This window comes from Miniopterus natalensis, chromosome 1 (genome assembly GCF_054644295.1).
Source record: "Miniopterus natalensis isolate mMinNat1 chromosome 1, mMinNat1.hap1, whole genome shotgun sequence".
Taxonomy (NCBI): Eukaryota; Metazoa; Chordata; class Mammalia; order Chiroptera; family Miniopteridae; genus Miniopterus; species Miniopterus natalensis.
Window position 1 is genome coordinate 81,904,448 of NC_142081.1, and position 22,300 is coordinate 81,926,747.

The following is a 22,300-nucleotide window of genomic DNA, read 5'->3' on the forward strand; positions in this document are numbered from 1 at the left end:
AGACAGAATCCCCACTAATTTTCACAGCCAGATGTTTTATGGGTGCCTCTCCAGTTCTGGTGTGGGGTTGAGACCCCACACACTTCAGGGGGAACTTTTGCCGCTGAGAAAGGCCACTTTCAACTCAGCTACCAACCCTGAAAGCAGGGCCAACCCTTTTCACGTCTCCATCCTTCCTACCAGTCTCGATGTGACTTATTCTGTAAATCCTTGGTTATAAGACCTCTGTTCAGCTAGTCTTCAGTTGCTTATTCAGGTTGATTGTTCTATACTTTAGCTGTAACTCCAGTTTGGTTCTGGGAGGAGGAGAGTGTAACTTCCACCTACTCTGCCACCATCTTCATACCCCATTGATAAGACCAGTTTAGAATGCCTGCCTTGCTCTCCCTCCCGAGGCACACTGTGTTCACCCACTCAAAACTCATGTCTTTCTTTATACCAGGGCTTTCTTAGAAGCTTTCCTGCCTACACTGACTTCTCTCTTTCCAAGATAATTCTGTTTTTATCTATGCCTCTGGTGCTCACAACTTATGTGGTCGTTTTAAAAAAAAACACTATTTCACTTACTGTTCTGTTTCCCCATCTTTGGGGACAGGCTGACTTGTCCTACTTTTGCTGTCTTCATTTGCTGCTGCTACTTTTTCCAGGAGAGAGGCCAAATCTTTAAAAACATCCACATAATGGATGTTTAAAAACATCCACATAATGGAACATACGTGTGAGCGCTGTGTGCCGGCAGGAGGGAAATAAGAAAAAGCTAGGAGCGCTTCAGCTGTCCTCGGGTCACCCACCAGGGCAGGCACATTTGCAAAACCAGCCAGTAAGGACTGGTGTCAGAGGAAAATGTTAAAAAAAATAACCACAGTGCTGCTGAAACAGGCTCCGAACAGCTCTAATTTAAATGTGCTTGGTTCAATTTAGTGTCCTGCATGCTTCATACTGTGTAACTAGTGACATGGGTGCAGCATTCGGAAAGGTTTTTCTTACCTACCAGTGTCTGCTTTGTGATTTTAAAAATTAATACCATTGCCATTGCAGAAATGAACTTGTCACTCTCACAGTGGGGTTGTGTATTGTTGTCGTTGTGTTATGATGTTTTCCATTGCAAGACCCTTGAGGTTGAACCTATCCTTGTAAAGTGTAGAAAAGAGCCCTTCTACCCTTGAATGAAAGACTAACACTTTTCAGAATTTTAGATTCCACATTTGATGTTGCTCGGAAATGTCTGAAGATTTGAATATGTTGTATGTGACCATGGGTACTAAGTTTTCTTACTTTCGGGAAGGTAAGAAAATACTTTTTTTACATTTGTTACTTATGTAATGTTCATATTTTTCATATTTTGATATTTGTTACATACTGTATGTATTCTACTTGTAAATGCCAATAATAGAATTAAAATATTTATTTTTTTAAAAAAACACTATTTCCAGTGAGTATTATCTCCCCAAATGGACTGTATATTATTTGAGCACAGGGACCCAATTATGTAATCCTTATTAATTGTTCCTGGAAATGGAATTGGATTATTGACAAATACCATTCTAGTTATGTCTCTTGTCACTAAATGACCAATTCAGACATTCCCAAAATAGTCCATGGGATGTTAGTAGGTACTCCATAAATAAAGATGCTGTGGTCAATGAAATTTGGGGAATGCTAAACAAAAACAGATTTTCCAGTTGCAGGACTTGTCAGAGCCTTTAAAATGCTCCTGTGCATTGTGAACCTGGTTGGGAGGAAGGGGATTCGACCCTGGAAGCTTTTCATCTTGGCGCATCTTGTAGGGCTAGTGTGTCCAAACTTTGGGGAACTTACACCTTAATATAGTCCCCAGTGCTAGAGTGTAACTGGGATGTCATATAGGATGTTGCTCTAGTAAGATGCATTTTGGTATCTAATAGGAGGAAGAGTGCCAGAAATCATACCTACCATTTTCCAGTCCTGTTGGTTCCCCAGCCCTGTTGTGAAGGGCTTAGCCTAGCAGAATCCCCACACAGGTTTGCCTTCAAAAGCACCTCCATGAGAATGGCAAGATGGGGGCCTGTGTGCCTTTCTCCTTCGGCATGGCTCAGCCTCTGCCCAGGCTTCCTGAGGTGACTCAATTCCTCTCCTCCCTGGGCCTGCCTCAAGCAGTGCTTAGACACAACTGTCTGTCTGGCTGAGTACTGGCCCAGCTGCCCAGGACTGTGGCACACTCAGAATACAAGCCATACATTCACTGGATTTCTAGACAACCAGGGATTCCAGCTAGCAGGGCCTACACTTTCCCTTCCCGCAGGGCTGAGTGGGAACGGTGGTGGATTGGAAAGAAGATCCGGAGGTTCATCGCATGCTGATGGCATACAGGGGACACTAAACAGGCTTTGCAGCTTTATTTTATATGGCACTTGATTACCTCTAAATCATTCTTAGCACAGGATATCATTATTCTCGTTCTGCCTGGCCCCAGCTACAGTTCCCCCAGGTTGCCCCCAGGCGAGGGCAAACCTGTTTGCTTACATCTTGGCATGCATTACTCAGTGTTTCCTGTTCCCCTGGAATGAGGCTTTCCCCTTTGGGCTTTGCCAGTTTACAGCCCGCTCCCCACAACACTTCTTATCCCACAGACCTCATTTATATGCTCTTCCGTGGGTCTTGCCAATGCATCCTTTCCTTTCCATTTGCTTAGATAGCCCATCTTGGAACCAGAAAGCAGCTGTTTCAGAGAGAGAGGGAGAGAGAGCCCTTTGTTCAAAGAAATGGCTAACTCTCCAGGTGCCAGTTCAGGCCCAGGTTATCAATAATACCTCTGTCTTTGCAAAGGTGTTCAGACCCTGCCCTCCAGGCACTCCCTGCCTAGGAAAGTGGCCTGATGCCAACGTGGAACAAAGAGCAAGCGTCTGCTGGTCTCTGTGAAGTGCTGGATGCACTTGAATGATCCCAGTCCGGGAGGGATTCCGAGCAGAGAGACAGCTGGGTGGTGGTGTGGCTACAGGACGGCTCAGAGAGAGATGAGCTGGATCTAAATGGATCGGTCAAGTTTTTGTTTTTTTAAATAGCATTTTCAGCTTTTTCTCTCTGGATTATAAAATGATTGCATGATCACTGTACAAACTTGAAAAATACAAAACTCTCAAAAAACTAAAGAAGAAGACTACTAATATTGTAAGTTTTTCTCAATGAGTATATATATATATATATATATATATATATATATATATATATATATTTTTTTTTTTTTAATTTATCTTCATGGTTGAAAGTATTACAGGTGTCCCCTTTTCCCCTCATTGATATATGTATTTTTAATAAAAAATTGGATGAGTCTGTGAATATGTGTGTGTGTGTATATATGCACACAAATATACTTGTGTATAATCAATATATACGTGCTCTTTTTATTTTTTAATTTTTTAAAAAATATATCTTTATTGATTTCAGAGAGAGTAAGGGAGGGGGCAACAGAGAGATAGAAACATCAATAATGAGAGAATCATTGATTTACTGCCTCCTGTATGCCCCCCACTGGGGATCGCGCCCGCAACCTGGGCATGTGCCCTGACCAGGAATTGAACTTCAATCTCCTGGATCCTAGGTCGATGCTCAACTGCTGATCCACGCCCAGCCAGGCCATACTCTTTTTAACATATAGTTTTTATTGGTTTTTAGAGAGAGAAGAAGGGAGAGGGACAGAGAGATAGAAACATCCATGAGAGAGAAACATCATTGATCAGCTACATCTTGCACGCCCCCTACTGGGGGTTAAGCCCACAACGCAGGCATGTGCCCTGACCAGGGATCGAACTGTGACCTCCTGATTACTGGGCTGACACTCAGCCACTGAGCCACACCAGCTGGGCTATATATACTCCTAGCAGTGGTTCCCAGCCTTAGCTGTTCATCATAATCACCTCAAGTGTTTGTTAAAAAAAAAGTACTGACACACAGATCCCAGACTAATTGAATAAGAACCTTAGAGGTTGGGCTGATAGATATGTTAACTAGCTTGTTTGTGGTGATGATTTCGTAATATATAATGTATATCAAAACATTAAGGGGTACACCTGAGGTATACATAATTTCTATTTCTCCATTATGCCTAAATAAAGCTAGAAAAAATTAGATGATTCAGGTACTTTTTAATTAGCACTGGATGATAAAAAGACATAAATTTTTCAAATTATACACACACACACACACAGAATTTTAGGGATTGAGGCCCAGGCATTGGTATTTTTAAAGCACCAGGGAGATAGGAATGTGTAGTCAGGTCTGAGAACCACATCTCTAGGCCCTCTAAGGTAAAGCGAAGGCACCTCCATCTATCCCCAGAGGGAGCAGATTCAGGTCCCTCATCTGATGGCAATAGCAGAGTCCAGAAGTTTGGTCTCTTCTGCTGTATGCCAGGGATCTTGCAGGCAGCTGTATGACCTGCCTCGGTTGCATTTGGGAGGTTGACCTTGGAACAGTGGCCTGGTGAGATTAGGGTTTGCACTTGGACAATGGCCTGGTGAGATTAGGGTTTGGGCTGGAACTTGGCCTCGGTGACTTGCATTCAAGTCAGCACCTGGGTCAAGTCTTTAGTTCCTAAACTGGCTGCAGCTGCTAAGCTGTCATCATTCCTAGAGCAGTGACTCCTTGGGCTTGGGCCTCTCACCCTCAAGTGTCATCTCAGGAGAGGGGCTTCGAGCCACCCTGACTCAGATGCTGTTCAGATTCCTGACAGGTCAGCTTCCAAGCAGTGGAGGTTAAGGCTGTGGTGCACCAACAACCACGGGCACCAAGGTGGCACACTCACAGCTGGAGCAGCTCAGGAAATGGGCAGTGGTTCAGTCTCTTGGGTCAGAAGACAGGAGGCTGCAGAGGAAGCAAGTGGCTCTTGCTCAGAAGCTCAGGCTCCTGGTTTGGGGTCCAGGCGGCCGTGACGGTACCGCGCCCCCCAGAGGTGGAGTCTGGATGGTGAGGACCAGGTGCTGTGTACTGGTTGCTGCCCCAGGTAGTAGAGTAATGGTCTTTCTCTTCATTTCATTTCTTTGGGGAGAGATGAGCCCCAGGAGACTCTCAGTCTATGGTCTCAAGCCCAAGGTCTGACGAGTCTCAGCAATCTTTAAAGATCAGCTCTTTTTGGCTCCACGGACAAAACGCCCAGGAATGCTGGATGAGGATCTCCCCGGGGCCCCTTCGCTGACCTAAGCCACCTCTCCACGTCTCCCCTTCCTTCTGTATCCCTCTTCTCCTCCCATAAGACCTGCCAAAGTGATTCATTTTCAGAGCAATGAAGATCTGTCAATTCAAGGTGACCTTCCAGAAAAATGGGGTCAGCTTACCCTTCCTTTGTATCACTTACTCTACTACATCCTACTAATCATCTAAAATCATCTAAAATGATTTTTCAGCAAACCAGGAGAACTTGCTCTGGTGGGACACCCTTCTGATAGAGCATTCAGCTACCTACACGCTCTAGTAGCTTCTTCTTGTCAACAACTATTATGATATCATCATGTTCCCATGTCTTTCCAAACATTTCCAAAAGAAACTCTTCTCACACATACACCATAATGTGTGCCCTGCTGTTTTATTTTGACTGTGTCCAATTTTTTTACTTTTGTAATAAATATACTTTAAACCTCCTTGTACATGAATTTGTGTACATGAACTAATAAGTATGGGATTTTTGATGGGAGTTGGGGGTAGTACTTCAGTATGGGAAACAGAACAAGGCAATAAAAAGAGGCGGAAAAATAGAAGGCAGATGTAGGGGCCCAGTGAATAAGAAACGCTCGAATTCAGTGTGATATTAAAAATGTTTAATTGGCACAGGACTAACACTGACCAATCAGAATCAAGGCTAGCTGCGGGAGCTGAGCGGGGTTCTGGAGGTCCCCTTTTGGTACAAGCATCACCCCTTTGGATAATGGATCATGGAAAGTGAGGGTTCTAGGAGGAAGACTGGGGCACTTGGGGCGATAGAAGGTGTTAGGGAGCTATTGACCAACTGGTGAAGTATTTTGATATTTTAGCAGCTTGCAGTAACAGTGCCTGCATGCAGGCTGTCAGCCCCAACATGGGTGATCTCACGGCAGTGCTCCACGCGCTGTGGAGTGTCCCATGCCTTTTTCAAAGCTTTCTCAGCTAACATGTCATGCATCCTAGTGGTGATGGTGGAAGGCAAATGTTTCTTGGCTTCCTGTAGGAGAGACAGGAAAAACGGGACACAGAGAGGGGTTTATAACTGTCTTACAGACTCAAGGATGTTATTGGTCATGTTGGGAAGAGAACATGAGGCTAGTGATGCAAATGTGCTCTGAATGGAGACAGCTCCTGTCAGACTTAATTTCACTGGGAAACTTCTAGTCAGTTTTCTTCAGGACTGATAATATTTCCATGGCACACAAGGAAAACACCATAAGGAAGCTCCATGACATTCTGACTACGTCTTAGAGAAATTAATGTCTTTCATAGGAAAATGAGGAACCGGAAAGGTTTTAGACATGTTGTCCTGACTCACAAGCCCTCATTTTCCACACCCCCTGTGTCAACACAGTCAGCTCTAGAAGGATTTCAAATGAGTTAAACCTTTTTTGCAAACTGTCACTCTCTTGTCGAATAAACAAGCCTTCCTATTCACATCTGAAATGTTTCCTTCACACTGCTCCTGAGGCTTGAGGAGGTGGCAGGAAAGGTGTTCATATATATCCTTCATGGGGACTCCTGAGGAGGATGAGTTCTGGGGACCCCCTGGTTTCAAGGGTTATGAGTCTACTTTTTGGTACAATCCTTAACTCACCTTATCAAATGGACGGGGGTGGGAGGTGGGGCTCAGGAACATAATTAGTTCATTGAAAATAAAATGAAAAAAAAGAACACGATACAGTCTTAACATTAGATACAGTCAATGGGCTTCTATATATTTATTTCAGGATAATGCTTACTGTTGGGCTATGGCATCTAGTGATCTCATTTGCATGGAGACACTCTTGCCAAGGATCATTTCCACTTACATGAGTTATACTCACAATCCCTGATGGATCAGGCTATATGTTAAGTCAATGAATGCCCTTGTCAAAGTTAAAATTGCGCTGTTAATTGCACTGACAAAGTTACACAGGCAAGGAGGATTTTATTCTAAACTATTTCAATAGAGTAAAGAGACTAAACTCAGCTCCACAAAGGCCTGGAGAGTGTTTAAGAGCTGGGATGGGAGGAATAGTAGGCCACCTGTGTTTGTTAATTAGTCTTCACGATTGGAGTAAGGAACCCACCAAAGTCAGGCATGTACCTTCCTACAGAGACTAGGAGGATGTTATCTCTTTCAGTGTTTTTCTTTCAAAAAGGTGGTTCCCAGGTCCTTGAGAAAGAAATGTCCTGGGTTGCAAAACTAGCAAGAAGTTGGCAGATTTGTTTATATTGCAAAGGGGCAGAATAAGGATTTATAATTGCAAGTTTTCTAAAGTAAATGCTCTAAGAAAAGAAAGGCCAGGGGCCCATAGTCAGGAAACAACCTGTCTAAAGTTTAGTCAAGGTGAAGGGAATATTAAGGCTATCTTGCTCGCCCTCTGAGGCAATTCATAAATGAATTACAAAATTCATTCCTGCTGCTCGAGAAGAACCCTTAACCCAGAAATACATAAATTAGGACATCTCAGGTCCCTGCACAGGTACCTTCTTCTGAATAGTCCATTGAAATGAACTCATAAATGCTTCCTTTTAATGGTCTCAACCAAGGGTATTTTCACTGATTAAGTCAATAAACATTTATGGAGTATCTATTCTGTGCCAGACACCATTTTAGGTATGAACAAGGTGGAAACTTCTAAAAGAAACCTAACAGCACTGAAGAAGATAGAGGAGTAGATGAACATTTAAAATGTAATGAGAGTTCCTCCAAAAAAATCAAACATGACCTAACAATTCCATTCTTAGGTATCTGCTCAAAAGAAATGAGAACATATGTCTACACAAAAACTTACGCAAGAATGTTCATAACATTATTCATAATACCCAAAAGGTAGAAACAACTAAATGCCCATTAATTGGTGAATGGATAAATATGGTCTATCTCTGCAGTAGAATATAGTTCGGTAATAAGGAGAGTGAAGGACTGATACATGCTACAGCATGGAGGAACCCCAAACACAGTGTTTTGAAAGAATCCAGTCACGACAGGCCACATATTGTATGATTCCATTTAAATGGAGTGTCTAGTATAGGCAAATTTATAGGGTTGGAAGGCGGATCAGTGGTTGTCTAGGGCTTTGGGGGTGGGGGACATGGGGACTGACTGGTTGCTAATGGGTATGGAGTTTGTTTTGGTGGTGATGAAAGTTCTCCAGAATTAACTGGTGATGGTTTGGTATACTCCAAAATCATGTTTATGGGAAAACGGGAAGAGCACTGGATTTGACCCCAGAAGACCTAGTTTGAATCCTACAAGTATTGTCTGCTTGATTTTTCCAATGACATGCCCTTTGAGCTTTCTCTGTTTTCTCCACCTTATTAAATGATCTCACCACCCATCCATCCAGTTACCAAACTAGAAACTCTGAAGCCATCTGAAATGCACACCTCCCAACCCCTCACTGCCCCTAGCTAACCAGTCATCAAGTCCTATTAATTCTATTCCTTTAGTCTTTTTAAGGGCTCTGTCCTCTCCATTCCTGCGCCTCTCACCTTTTGCCAACATCACCTCTCACCTGCACTAAGCAACAGCCTTCTCTAGGTCTCACCGCTTAAGTCTAATCCCTCTCACTCTCCATATCACTGGGAGGGTGATGTTTGTAAAAGAAACCTCATGTCACTTGCTTGCTCAAAATCATTCAGTGGTTATTACTGTGTCATGATAGCAAACATATATACAATGCTCTGTGCCTGGCAAGCATCATTTGAAGGACTTCAGATGCATTAACTTGAATCCTAACATCAGTCCGTTGATAGAGGAAGGAATTGGGCACAGAGAGGTAAAATGACTTACCTAAGGCTGAGCAGCTGCTTAAGTCTAAAGCTGGGATTGAACCCAGGGAGCCTGGCCCGGGGTCTGGGCCTACAGTCATCACACTACTCTGCCTCACAAAAGTGGACGCCAAGCTCATTTCTGTGGCCCAGGCCCTGCCTACGTGCAGCCCCTCCTTGTCTCTATGCTCTGGTGTTACTGAACTCCCTGCAATTCCTCAAAAAGGCCTCACTCCTCTGGGCCTTTGGACAATGCCTTTTATTCTAACTGGGCTGTGGAAACCCTTGTCCTTCAAAACTTGTCTTTGGAGATGTTGGACAGGTAAATACATGTGATTGAAATAAATGGAATTTAAAAAGACAGCAAGAAGAATTAGGGTATCACGGATGTCACATGTATTTCACATACTCACTTTCTCACCCAGGAGTCCCATCAATATAACTCTGTCCTGTGGCCCTTTCCTCTCCCAGGGGATCTAGTTAATCTGACAGATAAACCCTGTTGTGTCTTCCTGAGCTGATCATGCAGAGCTCACCTCTGTTAAGCGGGGTCAGTCACTGTAGAAGGGGAGCCCTGCCTGTGCGCTCAGCCACCAGGGACCTGGACAGGTGTCAGTGGCACTTTCTTCCACTGGAAACCAACTCATTTATTTTGTTTACTCTACCAGTTATTTTCCTGCCATTAACATTCTTTTCCTGGCCAATGGTCTAAGTACACAAGGGATGTTACCATGCAAGTCTAGTGAAAGAGGAGCTTCGGGTGGGGTGGGTGTGTCGGCTGTGTCCTCGGTTTAGTGGTGATCACCATTAGGGACATTCTAAACAATGCCCAAAAGCAACTCTAGCCAGTAACAAAGAATTGAGGGTGGTTCATAATAGACGACAGTGTCAAGGCATCTCCAAACGGACTACTCTCCTATGGGCCTGGAGAGGTCTGATTCCATTGGCGTCCCCGTTTCTGGGAACACATTTCCTCCCCTACATGGAGTATGCCTTTGTCTCCTTCTAGAGAAGTATGCCCAGCTGGGGGCTCTGCTCACGTTGTGCACTCTCCCTCTACAGAGGAAGGCTGACTGCCTCTCTTCCTCACTGTCTTTTTGAAAGGGCTCTGGGACTACAGGTGTGTGTGTGGGGGGGGCTCCATGCTTTGCTTGACAGTAAGTATCTGGGGACAAAGTGTCAAGGTGAGGGGAACTCTGATTACCATCAGAATGATCCCTGCGTCCATGCAAGTGTCACCCTGATGGGGGGTCTTCCTGCCTTTCTGGTCCCTCCCGGCTTGACTTCCAAGTCAAAGTCCCCTTTGAGCCTCTCTTCCTTCCTCCCACAGGCTGCAGCCTCCAGGATGAGTCCCCACCTCTTCTGCAGCAGATGCCAGGAGCTCTTTGAAACTTGCCCTTGGTCTCTGGAATCCTGACTCTGAGGCTGGGCATTCCAACGGCAACTCCTTGGGTGCGGATCTTGGAAAAGCCACTTCAAAACTGTCTCAACCCAGGCCCCAAGGACAGCTCTGCTTCTGTGAGGTTTGTAAGGTGCCAAAAACATCTCCGGTGCTCAGGCTGGAGCAGCCAATGGAAGCCACGACTGGGACCCCTCCCACTCCCCCCTCAGTGGCATCCCAGCCTCCTGAATCTCTCCTCCCTGTCTCCTGGCCTGTCTGACACAGCAGTGAGGCCCCAGAGGACCCAGGTCTGCAGAACCCTCTTCATCTGCGCTGTGGTTCCCAGACGGAGCCTCATCCTCTCCAAAGATGACCTGGAGACAGCTGCTGCTTGTTTCCTGTTTCTCAGTCACTGTGCTCCTGTCCAGTGAGTATGGGGAGGCTCCAGGATGGACTGGTGTTGGGTGAGGCTGCTCAGGTGGCTGGCCCAGAGAGAGAAGGGGTAGGTGCTTATCTATAAGATGGCTGTGCTGTGTGTGTGTGTGTGTGTGTGTGTGTGTGTGTGTGTGTGACACAATACAACACAGAGGAAACCGTTGGCCTGGAGGTTTCCTGGGGAGGTAAGCTCTGGGCTGGTGTATGTGGGACCCAGGACCCCACACTGGGGCCTGGCAGGTCTCTGTCCTGGGAAGGACGGGCTTGCCCTGGCTGGGATGAGGGTCCCCTCAGTGCGCTGCAGCCCTCACTCTCTGCTCTGGTCCACAGTGCTGCAGGAGGGGACCAGTGCATCAGTGGGCACCAGGCAGGTGGCCGGACAAGAGGCCCAGGAAGGTGAGTGCAGGAGCCACCCAGGGCAGGTGGGCTAGCGCCTGTGGTTGCCCTGGTGAGCCCATGCTGGTTGTGACCGGGCCTCCTTCGGGTTTCAGGTGTGGAACAGAAGATTTTCATGCAGGAATCAGATGCCTCGAATTTCCTCAAGAAGCGTGGCAAGCGGTCCCCCAAATCCCGAGATGAGGTCAATGGTAAGAATGCTGGCAATTGGCCTTCTGCTGGCCCCTCCAGTTCCTTCTCTCTCTCTGTCAGCTGGACTGTGGGGACCTAGGTCCTCGGGCATCAAAGTGACTGCAGCTCTTAGTTAGAAATCCCACATTTCCTGGAATGCAGGTCACATCTGTTTAGATTGACTATGCTGTTAGGGTAAGGGACAGTGCCACATGCACTTAACAGTGACGAGATATAACCTGGTTCCAGAAAGTTAGAACCATATGAGGAAAATCCATGTTCTAGTCAGCACGGACACAATATCTCAGTGTGTGCTTTTTGGGGTATTGCAAAGTGAGCCCTTACACGCAAGAGCAATAGCATTGCGAGCAGGGAGAGGGCACATGAGACTCGGAGCTGGGATTGTGGGTTTGGTGACAGCTTTGCTGCTAAGTGGCCTTGTCCACTTCCTCTCTCAGGGCCCAAATTTCCTTATTTACAAGCCCCTGAAAGTGTGGTGTTTAGCCAGCAGTGTTTTGTTTTGTTTTGTTTTAAGTTTTTGTTTCCAATGCATTTGGGAGGCTTTTGAGCTGAGAAGCTTGCCTCCTCAGCTTTCACTAGGCCCCAGTGTCCCCTGCCTAGCAGGGACCCTCATTTCCATGACCTGTCGACCTGGAAGGCATTTGAGTTTTCTGCCCTTGAACTAGATTCTTCCAAGGACTCTGAGTGCTGACTGTCTCCGAGTCTGTAGCTTGATTCATTACTCGTGTGAGTGTCTGAATAAGCTCTTTGTGTCGCTCAGCACACTCCACAAGGTAACTTGCTCCATAAAAATCATAGGAGTTTTCAGATGATGGGGAAGAAGAGAGTAGAAAATGCTGGGAGATAAAATTCCTTTTTTTTTAGAAAAAGAACAAATATTAACCAAACTGGGAAAACTTCCAGGCCTCACACAATTTGTGATTTAAAAGCTAGCAAATGTCAAGAAACACTGAAAAGACTGATGGAGGTTGGGCAGTTCTTGATATAAATCAGAGCAGCAACCTCCTGGAAGACTTCCAAGGGGGAACAGGTGTGAATTTTAGAGGCAGGTAGTTTCCATTCTGGGAAGCTGAGCAGAACAATGAGGCATGTGACTAAGCCAGAGGTTCCTCACCTCAAACAGAAGTTCAGTGTGTCTGTTGGGAGAGGGGGGAGCAGCCTGGAGAACATCTAGGATGCACCCGAGTTCATGTCTAGTCACCTGGTCAGTTTCAATGGATGGGCAGGGGATCAGGGCCCAATTACGTCTCGGGCTAGGTAAAAGGCAAGTGATAAACTTGAATTTGGAACCAGGGAACAGGCATCTGATATCTCTAAGCTTCTGGGTAAAGATGCAGGTCACTTCAGGGTGAAAGGAGGAACTAATCCAGTGAAATGCATGCTTTTGAGGAGAGATGTACACAATAGTGTAAGAATAGCATCTTGTCTCAGGAATTAGTTTTTATTCTTTGTTAAGTCAAAAGTCCAACGTGTGGCACCTCCAAAAAAGCAATTTCGGAAGGAAGTTGCTTTTCTGAAGTATACAGGGATGGAAAATGCTTCTTTAGGAATTGGCGGTGGCTCATTAAGCACCTGCTTAGAGTCCAAATCCCCTGTCTCCGCATTCCCACCCCCAGCAGCTTTCTGGTACCTGTAGCATTGTTGAAGCTTGGGGGGGTGGGGGCGGTTGTAAGGGAGATTCTGCCACGCACGGTGTGTTCTGTCCAGGAGTGGAGTGTGGGTGCCTGGAGCTCTGGCCCCAGTCATAGCTCTGCCTTGCCCAGCATTGACCTTGATTAAATCAACTCACCTGAGTGAATCCCCTAAGAAATGTGTGGATGTGGGGAAGAGGCGGCATGGGGATGGACTGGAGTGCCAAGCCTTTCTGTCAGATCAGATTCCTGCAACTATGCAGGTAACAGTACAAGTTTCGGAAAAACATGTGCTTTACAGAAGGAAGCGACACTGAGACCAGTTCGGGTAACTTGATTTTTCATGAGTTAAGTTAGATAATATAAACCTAATATAAATAACCACTGTTTAATTAATTTACTTATTCTTGTAAATTTCTTACTTTCAAGAAGGGTTTGAGATGGTTGCCGGTCTTATTGTTTCGCAAAGAAATACTACTTGTTTCTCCAGCACCCGTATACTGTGGGCTGGGGCAGAACACCAGTGGCTCTCCTCACATCCTCTGCTTCCATCATAACCCCCTCCTTCCTCTTGCACATCCACACTGGTGGGGGCAACGGCACCTCAGCCTCCTCCCTTTGATGTAAGAGGAATCAGACCTCACCTCATGGGAGGGATGGGAGTTCTGAGGGACCAGTTCCTCCTGCACCAGACACAGCCTTCCTGCTGCCATGGATTTTCCCAGCTGAAGCCCAGACAAAAGAAATATCTTAAACCTAAGAGCACTTTAAATAATTTCCACCAGACAACCACAGCTCTGGCACCAAAGAGGTCAATGTGAAGATTTGAGGACAGAGATGGATGAACTTGGAAACTAATTTATTTTACATAGAAAAATCTAAAATGTAGAGAGATATTTTTCAGTCTAAATGAGAGTAGGTGAGAAACAGTTGCACTTGCTAATGAGGTGGGATGTGGTTGTTCAGGTGGGATTCCCTTTGGGGCTCAAGGGAGTGTTATCGAGCTTCATTGTTCAACTGCCAAGGGTGTCACCTTATTTATGTCACCTTATTTATGTGTTCTCAGTGACAGTTTTCAGTTTTCACCAGCTGGACTTCTTCCAACCATAGAGGTGTACTTTCAATTTCATAATGTGGAACTCGGATTCCCCATAAAAAGGTTTACAGCCAACTTTACTGAAATGCATTGCCTTACAAAATAAGGGATACCTGTGGTTAGTGTTTCCGTCAGGAAGTTTGCCTAATCGCCCCATATCCTGTACTAGTTATCTATTGCTGTATAACAAACAATCCCCAATCTACCAGCTTGAACAAATTACCTCAAAATTTAGCAGCTTAAAACATTTGTTGTTTCACATTTGCTAGAGTCAAAAACCTTGGTCTAATTAGTTGGTAGATTCTGGCTCAGGGTTTCTCAACAGGCTGCAGTTATCTCAAAACATGACTGTGAGAAGATTAGTTTTCAAGCTCATGCATGTGGCTGTTGGCATGCCTCAGGTCCTTGCTATTGGTCAAGGACATCAGTTTCTTGCCATGAGTGGGCCTCTTCATAAGATAGCTTACAACATGCAACTGACTTCTCATAGTGAGAGCAAAACCTAGAAAGAGGCTGACCAACCCAAGACAGAAGCCACAGTCTTGTTTGTAACCTAGATGGGAGGTCACATTCCACCACTTTTGCCATATTCTGCTCATTAGCAGCGAGTCACTAGGTCAGCTCCACACAAGGGGAGGGAATTAGCATACCAGGGGCATGAGTATCAGGGATCCCCCTAGATCCCCTACCCCATGCCATCAGTGTATAGACTTCTATCATAGCAGCCATAATGTCTTTTAGTAGAGGGACAGAATCTCTCTTACTTGCATCTTTAATCCCAGTGTGTATCATATACATTCTGGCCATGATAGGTGCGCAAAGATGTTGAATGGACTTGAAAGTATTAATTAATGTGAAATGAACTTTAAGTTAGATGAACTGCCTCTTCTAATTCATTTCTGACATTGAACTTCTCGAGTTTCTAAGTGGCCTAGAATACTTGGCTACATCGTAATTTTATGTGTGAAGCTAAATTGCTTCACCTTTTGGGGTCTCAGTCTTCTCATTTGGGCAAAGAGGTGGTTGGATGGAAAGACCTCCTAGGTCCTCCAAGTTTGAAAACCTATGTCAGGAGTAAACCAATTCAGTGAAGCCCCACCCTTAGCCCTCACAAAAAACCAGATTAAGTTTCTTTGGCAAAATAACCGGTGTTCCCCTAAATGTGTGCAGATGTCCCTATTCTTGGGGGCCGCTCTCACCTCTTACCCTTTCACAGCGGAGAACATACAGAAGCTGAGGGCTGATGAGCTACGAAGAGAATATCATGAGGAACAACGGAACGAGTCTGAGAACTTCGTGGAGGAGCAAAATGATGGTAAGAGCTCTTTGGCCAGCATCTCTGGGGAAGTGGGGCTTTGTGGGAAAACCACAAAGCGGAGTTGCCTCCACGTCTCCCTAAGTTTTAATTAGAGGAGAAAGAGCAGCTCTACTTTCACATCTATGGGAGTCTTGAGAAGAAAGGAGAAAGTCATAAATGGCCATAGAACTTGGGAAGGGACAGAAAAGGACAGTACCCCTCTGCTGCCAAGGGCTCAGGGACTGTGGGGCGGGGGGGATCGAGGGCTGACTGCATTCTCTCCTACTTGGGGGTCACTGGAGTGGCCTGTGTTCTCTGTATTAGCGCCTACACTGGTGGCTTAGCACTTGTAGAGTTGGATTGGGAGGGTTTCAAACTCAGTTTTAAGTGTCTTCGATTCACATTGATGTAATGGCTCTAGGAACTACTCATCCTGGAAAACCAAGGCCTTCGTTTACCTATTCACTATAATCAGCATCTTATCTGACTGGCAGAGGCAAACCAGGAAAACTCAGAAAGCGCCGGTCACCGGTGCCCTGCCTTGTACCCTTCGCACCTCCAATACCTGCATCTACCGCTGATATGAAGGCTCCAACATACCCATAGCATCGGGCATCGGCTTATTTCTCATGATTTGCTTGTGCCCTTACCCAGCTGCTGTTAGGGTCTTCCCTACTAAGCTGTCGCCTTTGCCTCCGTGTCTCACTAGGCAATCAGCACATCTCATTTCTGCCCTCGAAACTTGGGCAGACAGGGCTCCAGCTTCTGCAAGGAAATGCTGATTTCATCAAGGCCTCTGGAGGCAGCGGGGTGTAGGCAAGAGTGAGGAGTAAAGAGCTCTATGTTTGAACCACACAGCCTTCCACCAGGTTGAATTTGACTTTGGATCTCTAAGTACCCTCAAGTAAAAACCCTTAGGTACATTTAATAGGGCTCAGACCAGCAGGCCTGTTTGTGTGTGTGTGTTCCTTGTTTTTGGTCTTTCAAGACTGAAATGCTCCTGAGTAAGCTCCAGGATGCATATGAGCTTCGACATAGGCCCCAGTTTAGGTCACCTTTTTAAAGGTCAGCGATTTCAGTTCTGAAGTTGTTACCTCCTGGCTTGTTTGCTCTGGTGGATTTCAGAAGGATATGATCACCAGATACCTGAGGGCTGCAGGCCATGACCATTGCCCTGCAGGTGGCACCTAGCTGAGCCCTGCAACAGGTGCTGAGCTTGGATCCTGGCAAACCAAACTGTTCTGGGAACAACTCAGGCTGTTGTAACTCAGAGGCAAACACTTCTGTTTACCTTGGTGGATGGCTAGGGGAGAGGCATTTTACAAATGAGAATGTGGCCTCCAAAATTCCTTTGGTGTTTTGTTTTGTTTTTTTACTCATAGTTTTAATAACAGCATTTTATTTTGTGAGTTTTTTAATGTTTCAAGTCCAAATCCCTAACACCTGGGTAGAAAATTTGATGTTTTCCGTTTTATGATGAAATTAGAATGAGAGGTCAGGCACCTTGGGGATGACAGGTCCTCCACCAAAGCCAGAGGAGACTAAGATCAGGGACCTCAGGCCTTGCCTACAAAGATGAAGACACTGCAGGGCAGGGCACAGGCCTTTGGGGTCTGTAGTGATAGCCGCTGTTGTCATTGATGAGTACTTGGTCCCTCAGGCAGTGGGAATGAACTGCCAATCCTTACAACCAGCTTCTGAGGTCTTGCAATTTCCATTTTACCGTTTCAAAATTCATCCTGAGAAAGGATACACGAATACCCAAGGCGATACTTCTAGTAAGGGGTCTGAACTAAACCAGCGGAGGTCGTGTTCTTGTAAACGAAGGATGACCAAATGCGTGGAGGTCCTGGAGATCTTCACTGCAGGGACTGGCCCGTGAGGATGCAGTGAGGAGGGTAAAGCAGAGGCTGCCCAGAGAGGCCTCCCCGGGGCCTGGTGAAGGAGGCAGGGGGGCGGAGCAGGCCTGGCCGGCCTGAGGGTTATTGTACACACAGGGGAAACTCGGTTCACTTTTCTCCTCTTGCCCTGCCTCTGCTCCAGAGCACCAAGTGATGCTGGCAACCCGCACACAGGTGTGTTGCTCAGAGCTCTTCCCTGAGGCCCCACTCCCCTGCCCCTGCCACCAGGACTCTGGCTTCAGTTAGCTGTCTTCCTCTGACAGTGTCGCCAGTTCTGAGAACAACTGAGGGTGCTTGCTGTTGAGACCACCTGGCTCTCACAGGTGCTAAGGTGCACTTTCTCTACACGCTGAAGCCTGCAGGCCATGCTGTTAGTCCAGTGCTACAGAGGGTACATTTCACGGGCACTAAAGTCAGGTTCCCAGGCTTTCTGATCTTTGATATTACCTTTTTTTGTTAGGACTTCCCATCCTCCCAACATTTTTCAAAAATACTTTAAAAAATTTGTAGTAAAATATATATAACACAAAATTTGCCACCTTAACTAATTTTTAAATGTATAATTCAGTAGCATTTTGTACATTCAGTGTTGCAATTCACAAATTTACAAATGTCCCTATTTCCAAAACCTTTCATCACCTCCAACAGGCACTCTGTACCCATCACGCAATAACTCTCCATTCGTCACAGCACCTAGTGACCTCTAATGTATTTTCCACCTCTATGAATTTGCCTATTCTAGTTATGTAACAGAAGTGGATTTACACAATATTTGACTTTTTGTGTCTGGCGTATTTCACTTAGCTTGTTTCAAGTTTCATTTATGTTGTAGCAAGTATCAGAAAGTCATCCTTTTTATCGCTGAATAATACATATGTACATATATGTGTACATAGGCCTCACATTTTGTTTATCCATTCATTGGGTCCCGTTTTCAGTTCTTTTATATATATACCTAGGAGTGGAACTATTGCCTTACATGGTAATTGTTTACCTGTTTGAGGAGCTGCATGGATGCTTTTTAAACTTTGGAGGCTGTGATAACGAGCTTCAATGGCACCTAACAACAATAACAGGCTGTCTGGAACTGGCATCAGGAGACTATTTCTACCATTGAACATAGGTCTTCTTCAGAAATACATCTTATCAAATACAGTAAAATAAGACTTTCTTACTCATTAAGAACTCCCTTCTGATCTTTTTAGCCTTTTACTATGAAAAATTTCAAATATACTTAAAAGTATATAGTACACCCAGAATCAACCATTGTCAAGATTTCCCCACACTTGCTTCATCCATCCATTTTCCCAGTTAGTTTTAGAAACATTTTTTATTTTTATTTTTTGCCTCACCATCCCTCTGACAGAGAGCAAGGATCTCTTGTTTTTGAAGGAAAGCTTCACGCCTCTTCAGCAGGAAGCAGCTACAGAAGACACTCTGTGCCTTTTCTCTGAAAGAACTCAGAGCCAGTGTCCTGAAGGGGGGATGTGTTGGCAGTTAGTTAGAAATGAGCAGAACAAGGGCAATGGGTTAGATACAAAAGGTCATCAGGGTGGAAAGCCCCATGTGCCTAGCAATTGCCCCCAGGGTGACCTTTCCTCCACTGGCATGTCAGCTGGTCATGGGGTTTGGATCCTCTGATCTTTCCACCCTAGAGATAACATCTAGGCCTCAGGTGTGATTTAGCTCCAGGCCCAGAAAAGCAACAAACCAGCCACAGCTTACTCAGGACCAGCTGCATTGGATAATGATCCCTTGCCAGGGCCCAACCAATCAATCGATGGAGACCACAATCCTGAAAGGACACACCTAGAAAGCTGCCAACTGTTACAATGAGATCATCCCCTAGGACTTCCCCGAAAATCTTTACCCTTAAAAGCCTTAGGACCGAGGACCCCGTGTACTCTCCCTCCTGGGAGCACTCCGGGTACCTTTCCCTTTCCCTTTCCCTCCCCCCTCCCCCCAGGCAGTTACTATTAGCTTCCTCACTCCCAAATTCTTTGCCTCTATAGTATGTTTCCTAAGCCCATTTCTTCTAGGAATTACTTCTTCTACCTCTGTGATTTACCAAATAAATGTTCTCTTATAGCTTGGAAAAAAGGAATATTATTTTTAAAGCTTAAAAACACAGAACACCTGGAGAAAATTATGCTAAGTGAAATAAGCCAGGCAGAGAAAGACAAATATCACATGATCTCGCTTATATGTGGAATCTAAAGAACTTAATAAACTGATGAACAGAATAGATTCAATGACATGGAAGCATAGATGAGACTGATGAATGTCAGAGGGATGGAGGAGGGCGGGTGGGTGGAGGGGGAGAGAGTAATCAAAGAATTTATGTGCATATATACACAACCCAAGGACACGGACAATGGTGGGGAGAGGGACTGGGGAGGGGGATGGGACAGGGTGGAACAGGTCATTGGGGAGAAAAAGGGACATCTATAATATTTTAAACAAAAATAAAATTAAAAAAAATAAAACAGAGAACAATATAGAGATAATAATTACTCATAATTCCATCATTCCTAATTGACAATTATTTCCTTCCATGATTTTCCCCAAAGGTATGGCTTATAGTCTATTTTTATTACTATTTTACTACTTTTGCATTTTGTGTCTTAGGTATTATAACTTCTAGCCAGTTTCTGCTCTTCCCCCTTCGCTGGTTTTGTAGGGAACACGGGACTCAAATGCCAGACCCTGGACCCGACTCTCTTGGCAACCAGCTCTGTGACCTTCACCTGTCTAGGCCTGATTCTAAAAAATAAGACCTCTGGACTTGGTGTTCTCTCAGGCCCTGCCAGCTCTAATATTTGATGTCTGGCACCAATGTGCACAGGTGTTGGTTCATGCATGGCACCAAGGAGTGGGCAGTTTGGGTTGACAGCTGCTAAGAGAGCTTGGTGGCTCTCTTCAGCTCAGAATCCTCTCCATCCCAACATGATTTCATCTCTGCTCCCCAGAACAAGAAGAGAGAAGCCGGGAGGCTATTGAACAGTGGCGCGAGTGGCATTATGACGGCCTGTACCCATCATATCTCTATAACCGCCACCACATCTGACCTCATCCTGACAAACCCAGAAGACAGAGCTTGAAATGCACTTACCCCAGGTGTTCGAACGACTCCCATACAAACAGGCCCCTTCAAAGGGTCTCAATTTGGGGCCTGCTGTGGTAAACACATAAGGCCTTTGGTTCTGATGAAAATGCCTGGCTTTCGCTTCTTTGCAGATAAATTCTGAGCTGAGCAAATGCCTGTGGGGCTGCCTAGCACCAAACCTACGGTTTCCCCTTGCTCAGTCATTGTTCCCAAAGTACGAGTCCCATTCCATAGAGCAGTGAAAAGAATCACAGTAAAGAGAAGATTCCATGTTTGCTTATAGCTTACAAATAAAAATGCTTAGTCAACAATGAATTATCTTCTTTTTAATCCCCACCCAAGGACATGCTTAGAGAGAGGGAGAGAGAGAAACATCAATCCGTTACCTTCTGTACGTGCCCCTACTGGGGATCGAACCTGCAACCCAGGCATGTGCCCTGACCAGGAATTGAACTCTCAACCCTTCGGTGCACAGGATGATGCTCAACCAACTGAGCCACTCTGGCCGGGCATGAATTATCTTCTTCTCAAATCCTGAACTTAGGTTTGTCAACCTACCATCCCTAAATGAGTGTTACACTGACTTGGGTGTCTCAGGGGTCACATGAGAGAACAATGCTAAAACAATTATTTTGATAAAATCATTCTCTGAGATGGTTCGTGAGCCTAGGCGCTTCTCTGAAAATGGCATTCAGGTTCAACTGTGGTTTGCTTTTCCCCATTTGTTTGTTTTTATAAAATATGTTTATTGATTTTTAGAGGAAGGGAGAGGGATAGAGAGTTAGAAACATCAATGAGAGAGAAACATCACTAATGGGCTGCCTCCTGCTGGGGATCGAGCCCACAACCCGGGCGTGTGCCCTGACCGGGAATCAAACCCATGACCTCTGGGTTCCTGGGTCAATGCTCAACCACTGAGCCACACCGACAGGGCTCAATTGTGCTTTTCTAATTGCACCAATCAGAAGCCTGGGTTACAGCCAGGCCAGTTGTAATCCAAACTAGAAAACAGATAAAATTGAGTTTTGGTATCCTCTGATTTTCCTTCAGTTTGTTAGGGCTGCCATAACAAAGTACACAAACTGGGTAGCTTAAAACAATAAAAATGTATTCTCTCACAGTTCTAGAGGCTAGAAATCTGGAATCATGGTGTTGGCAGAGCCAAACTCCCTCCAAAGGCCCTAGGAGAGGGTCCCTCCTCCCCTCTTCCAGCTTCTGTAGCCCAGGCTGCCTTGGCTTGGGGCAGCATCACTCCATTGTCACATGGCCTTCTCTCCTCATGTTGTCACGTTATCTTCTGTCTTTCTCTGTTCCTTCTACTCTTCTTATACAGACATCAGTCATTAACCTTATCTTAAACTGATTACATCCGCAAGGACCCTGTTTCCAAATTAGGCCACATGCACAGGTACTGCAGGTTAGGGCTTCAGCATGTCTTTTGGGGGGGACACGATTCAATGCTAGCAGTGCCCCTTTCTCCTCTCCCAACCACTCTGCCTTCCTGCCCCAGACTCGGCATCTCTCCTACTTCCAGCCTTGCTCTCAACTGCCTTCAGGAATTCCACGCTAAGAACACAGAACAACTTCCACAGGCGCCTGTGCAGGCCACAGCGCCCTGGAGGGTGAAGATGAAAAATAAGCGATCACTCTTGGCTATCTCCCTGTCCCAACCCCTGGGCCCTCTGCTTCCTCCATGACTTGGGCCCCTGGCCTGCTAGTCCAGCCTGCTTCTGAGGTTGGGCTTCCAGGGCACTATGCGGCAACTTTCCTTTGGGGAAAAGCTGCTCAATTGTGGTAAAATACTCCATCAGAGGTGGGGCTATTTACTAGATCAGGATACTTTGCAATAAATGCATGTATTTTAAAGTAGTTTTTAAAGACTGATAAAACCTCTAAAAACATTCTAGTGATGAAGCAATTATGCATTTTCCAAA

At 45.5% G+C, this 22,300-nt stretch overlaps 1 protein-coding gene across 1 annotated transcript; it reads left to right on the top strand.

The window, feature by feature from the left end:
* Positions 1–10,586: 10,586 nt before the first annotated feature.
* On the top strand, positions 10,587–20,327 carry UCMA (upper zone of growth plate and cartilage matrix associated). The gene is made up of 5 exons (XM_016203909.2): positions 10,587–10,739; positions 11,078–11,143; positions 11,239–11,334; positions 15,279–15,377; positions 20,230–20,327. Exons 1-5 carry the CDS (start codon positions 10,682–10,684, stop codon positions 20,325–20,327), a joined length of 417 nt encoding a protein of 138 aa, XP_016059395.1. The 5' UTR covers positions 10,587–10,681.
* Positions 20,328–22,300: the final 1,973 nt, after the last annotated feature.

Coding starts and splice junctions, on each gene's coding strand:
- UCMA (XM_016203909.2), top strand. CDS start 10,682: ATGACCTGGAGACAGCTGCTGCTTGTTTCCTGTTTCTCAGTCACTGTG. Junction 10,740..11,077: donor AGTCACTGTGCTCCTGTCCA/GTGAGTATGGGG, acceptor TCTGGTCCACAG/TGCTGCAGGAGGGGACCAGT. Junction 11,144..11,238: donor CGGACAAGAGGCCCAGGAAG/GTGAGTGCAGGA, acceptor TTCGGGTTTCAG/GTGTGGAACAGAAGATTTTC.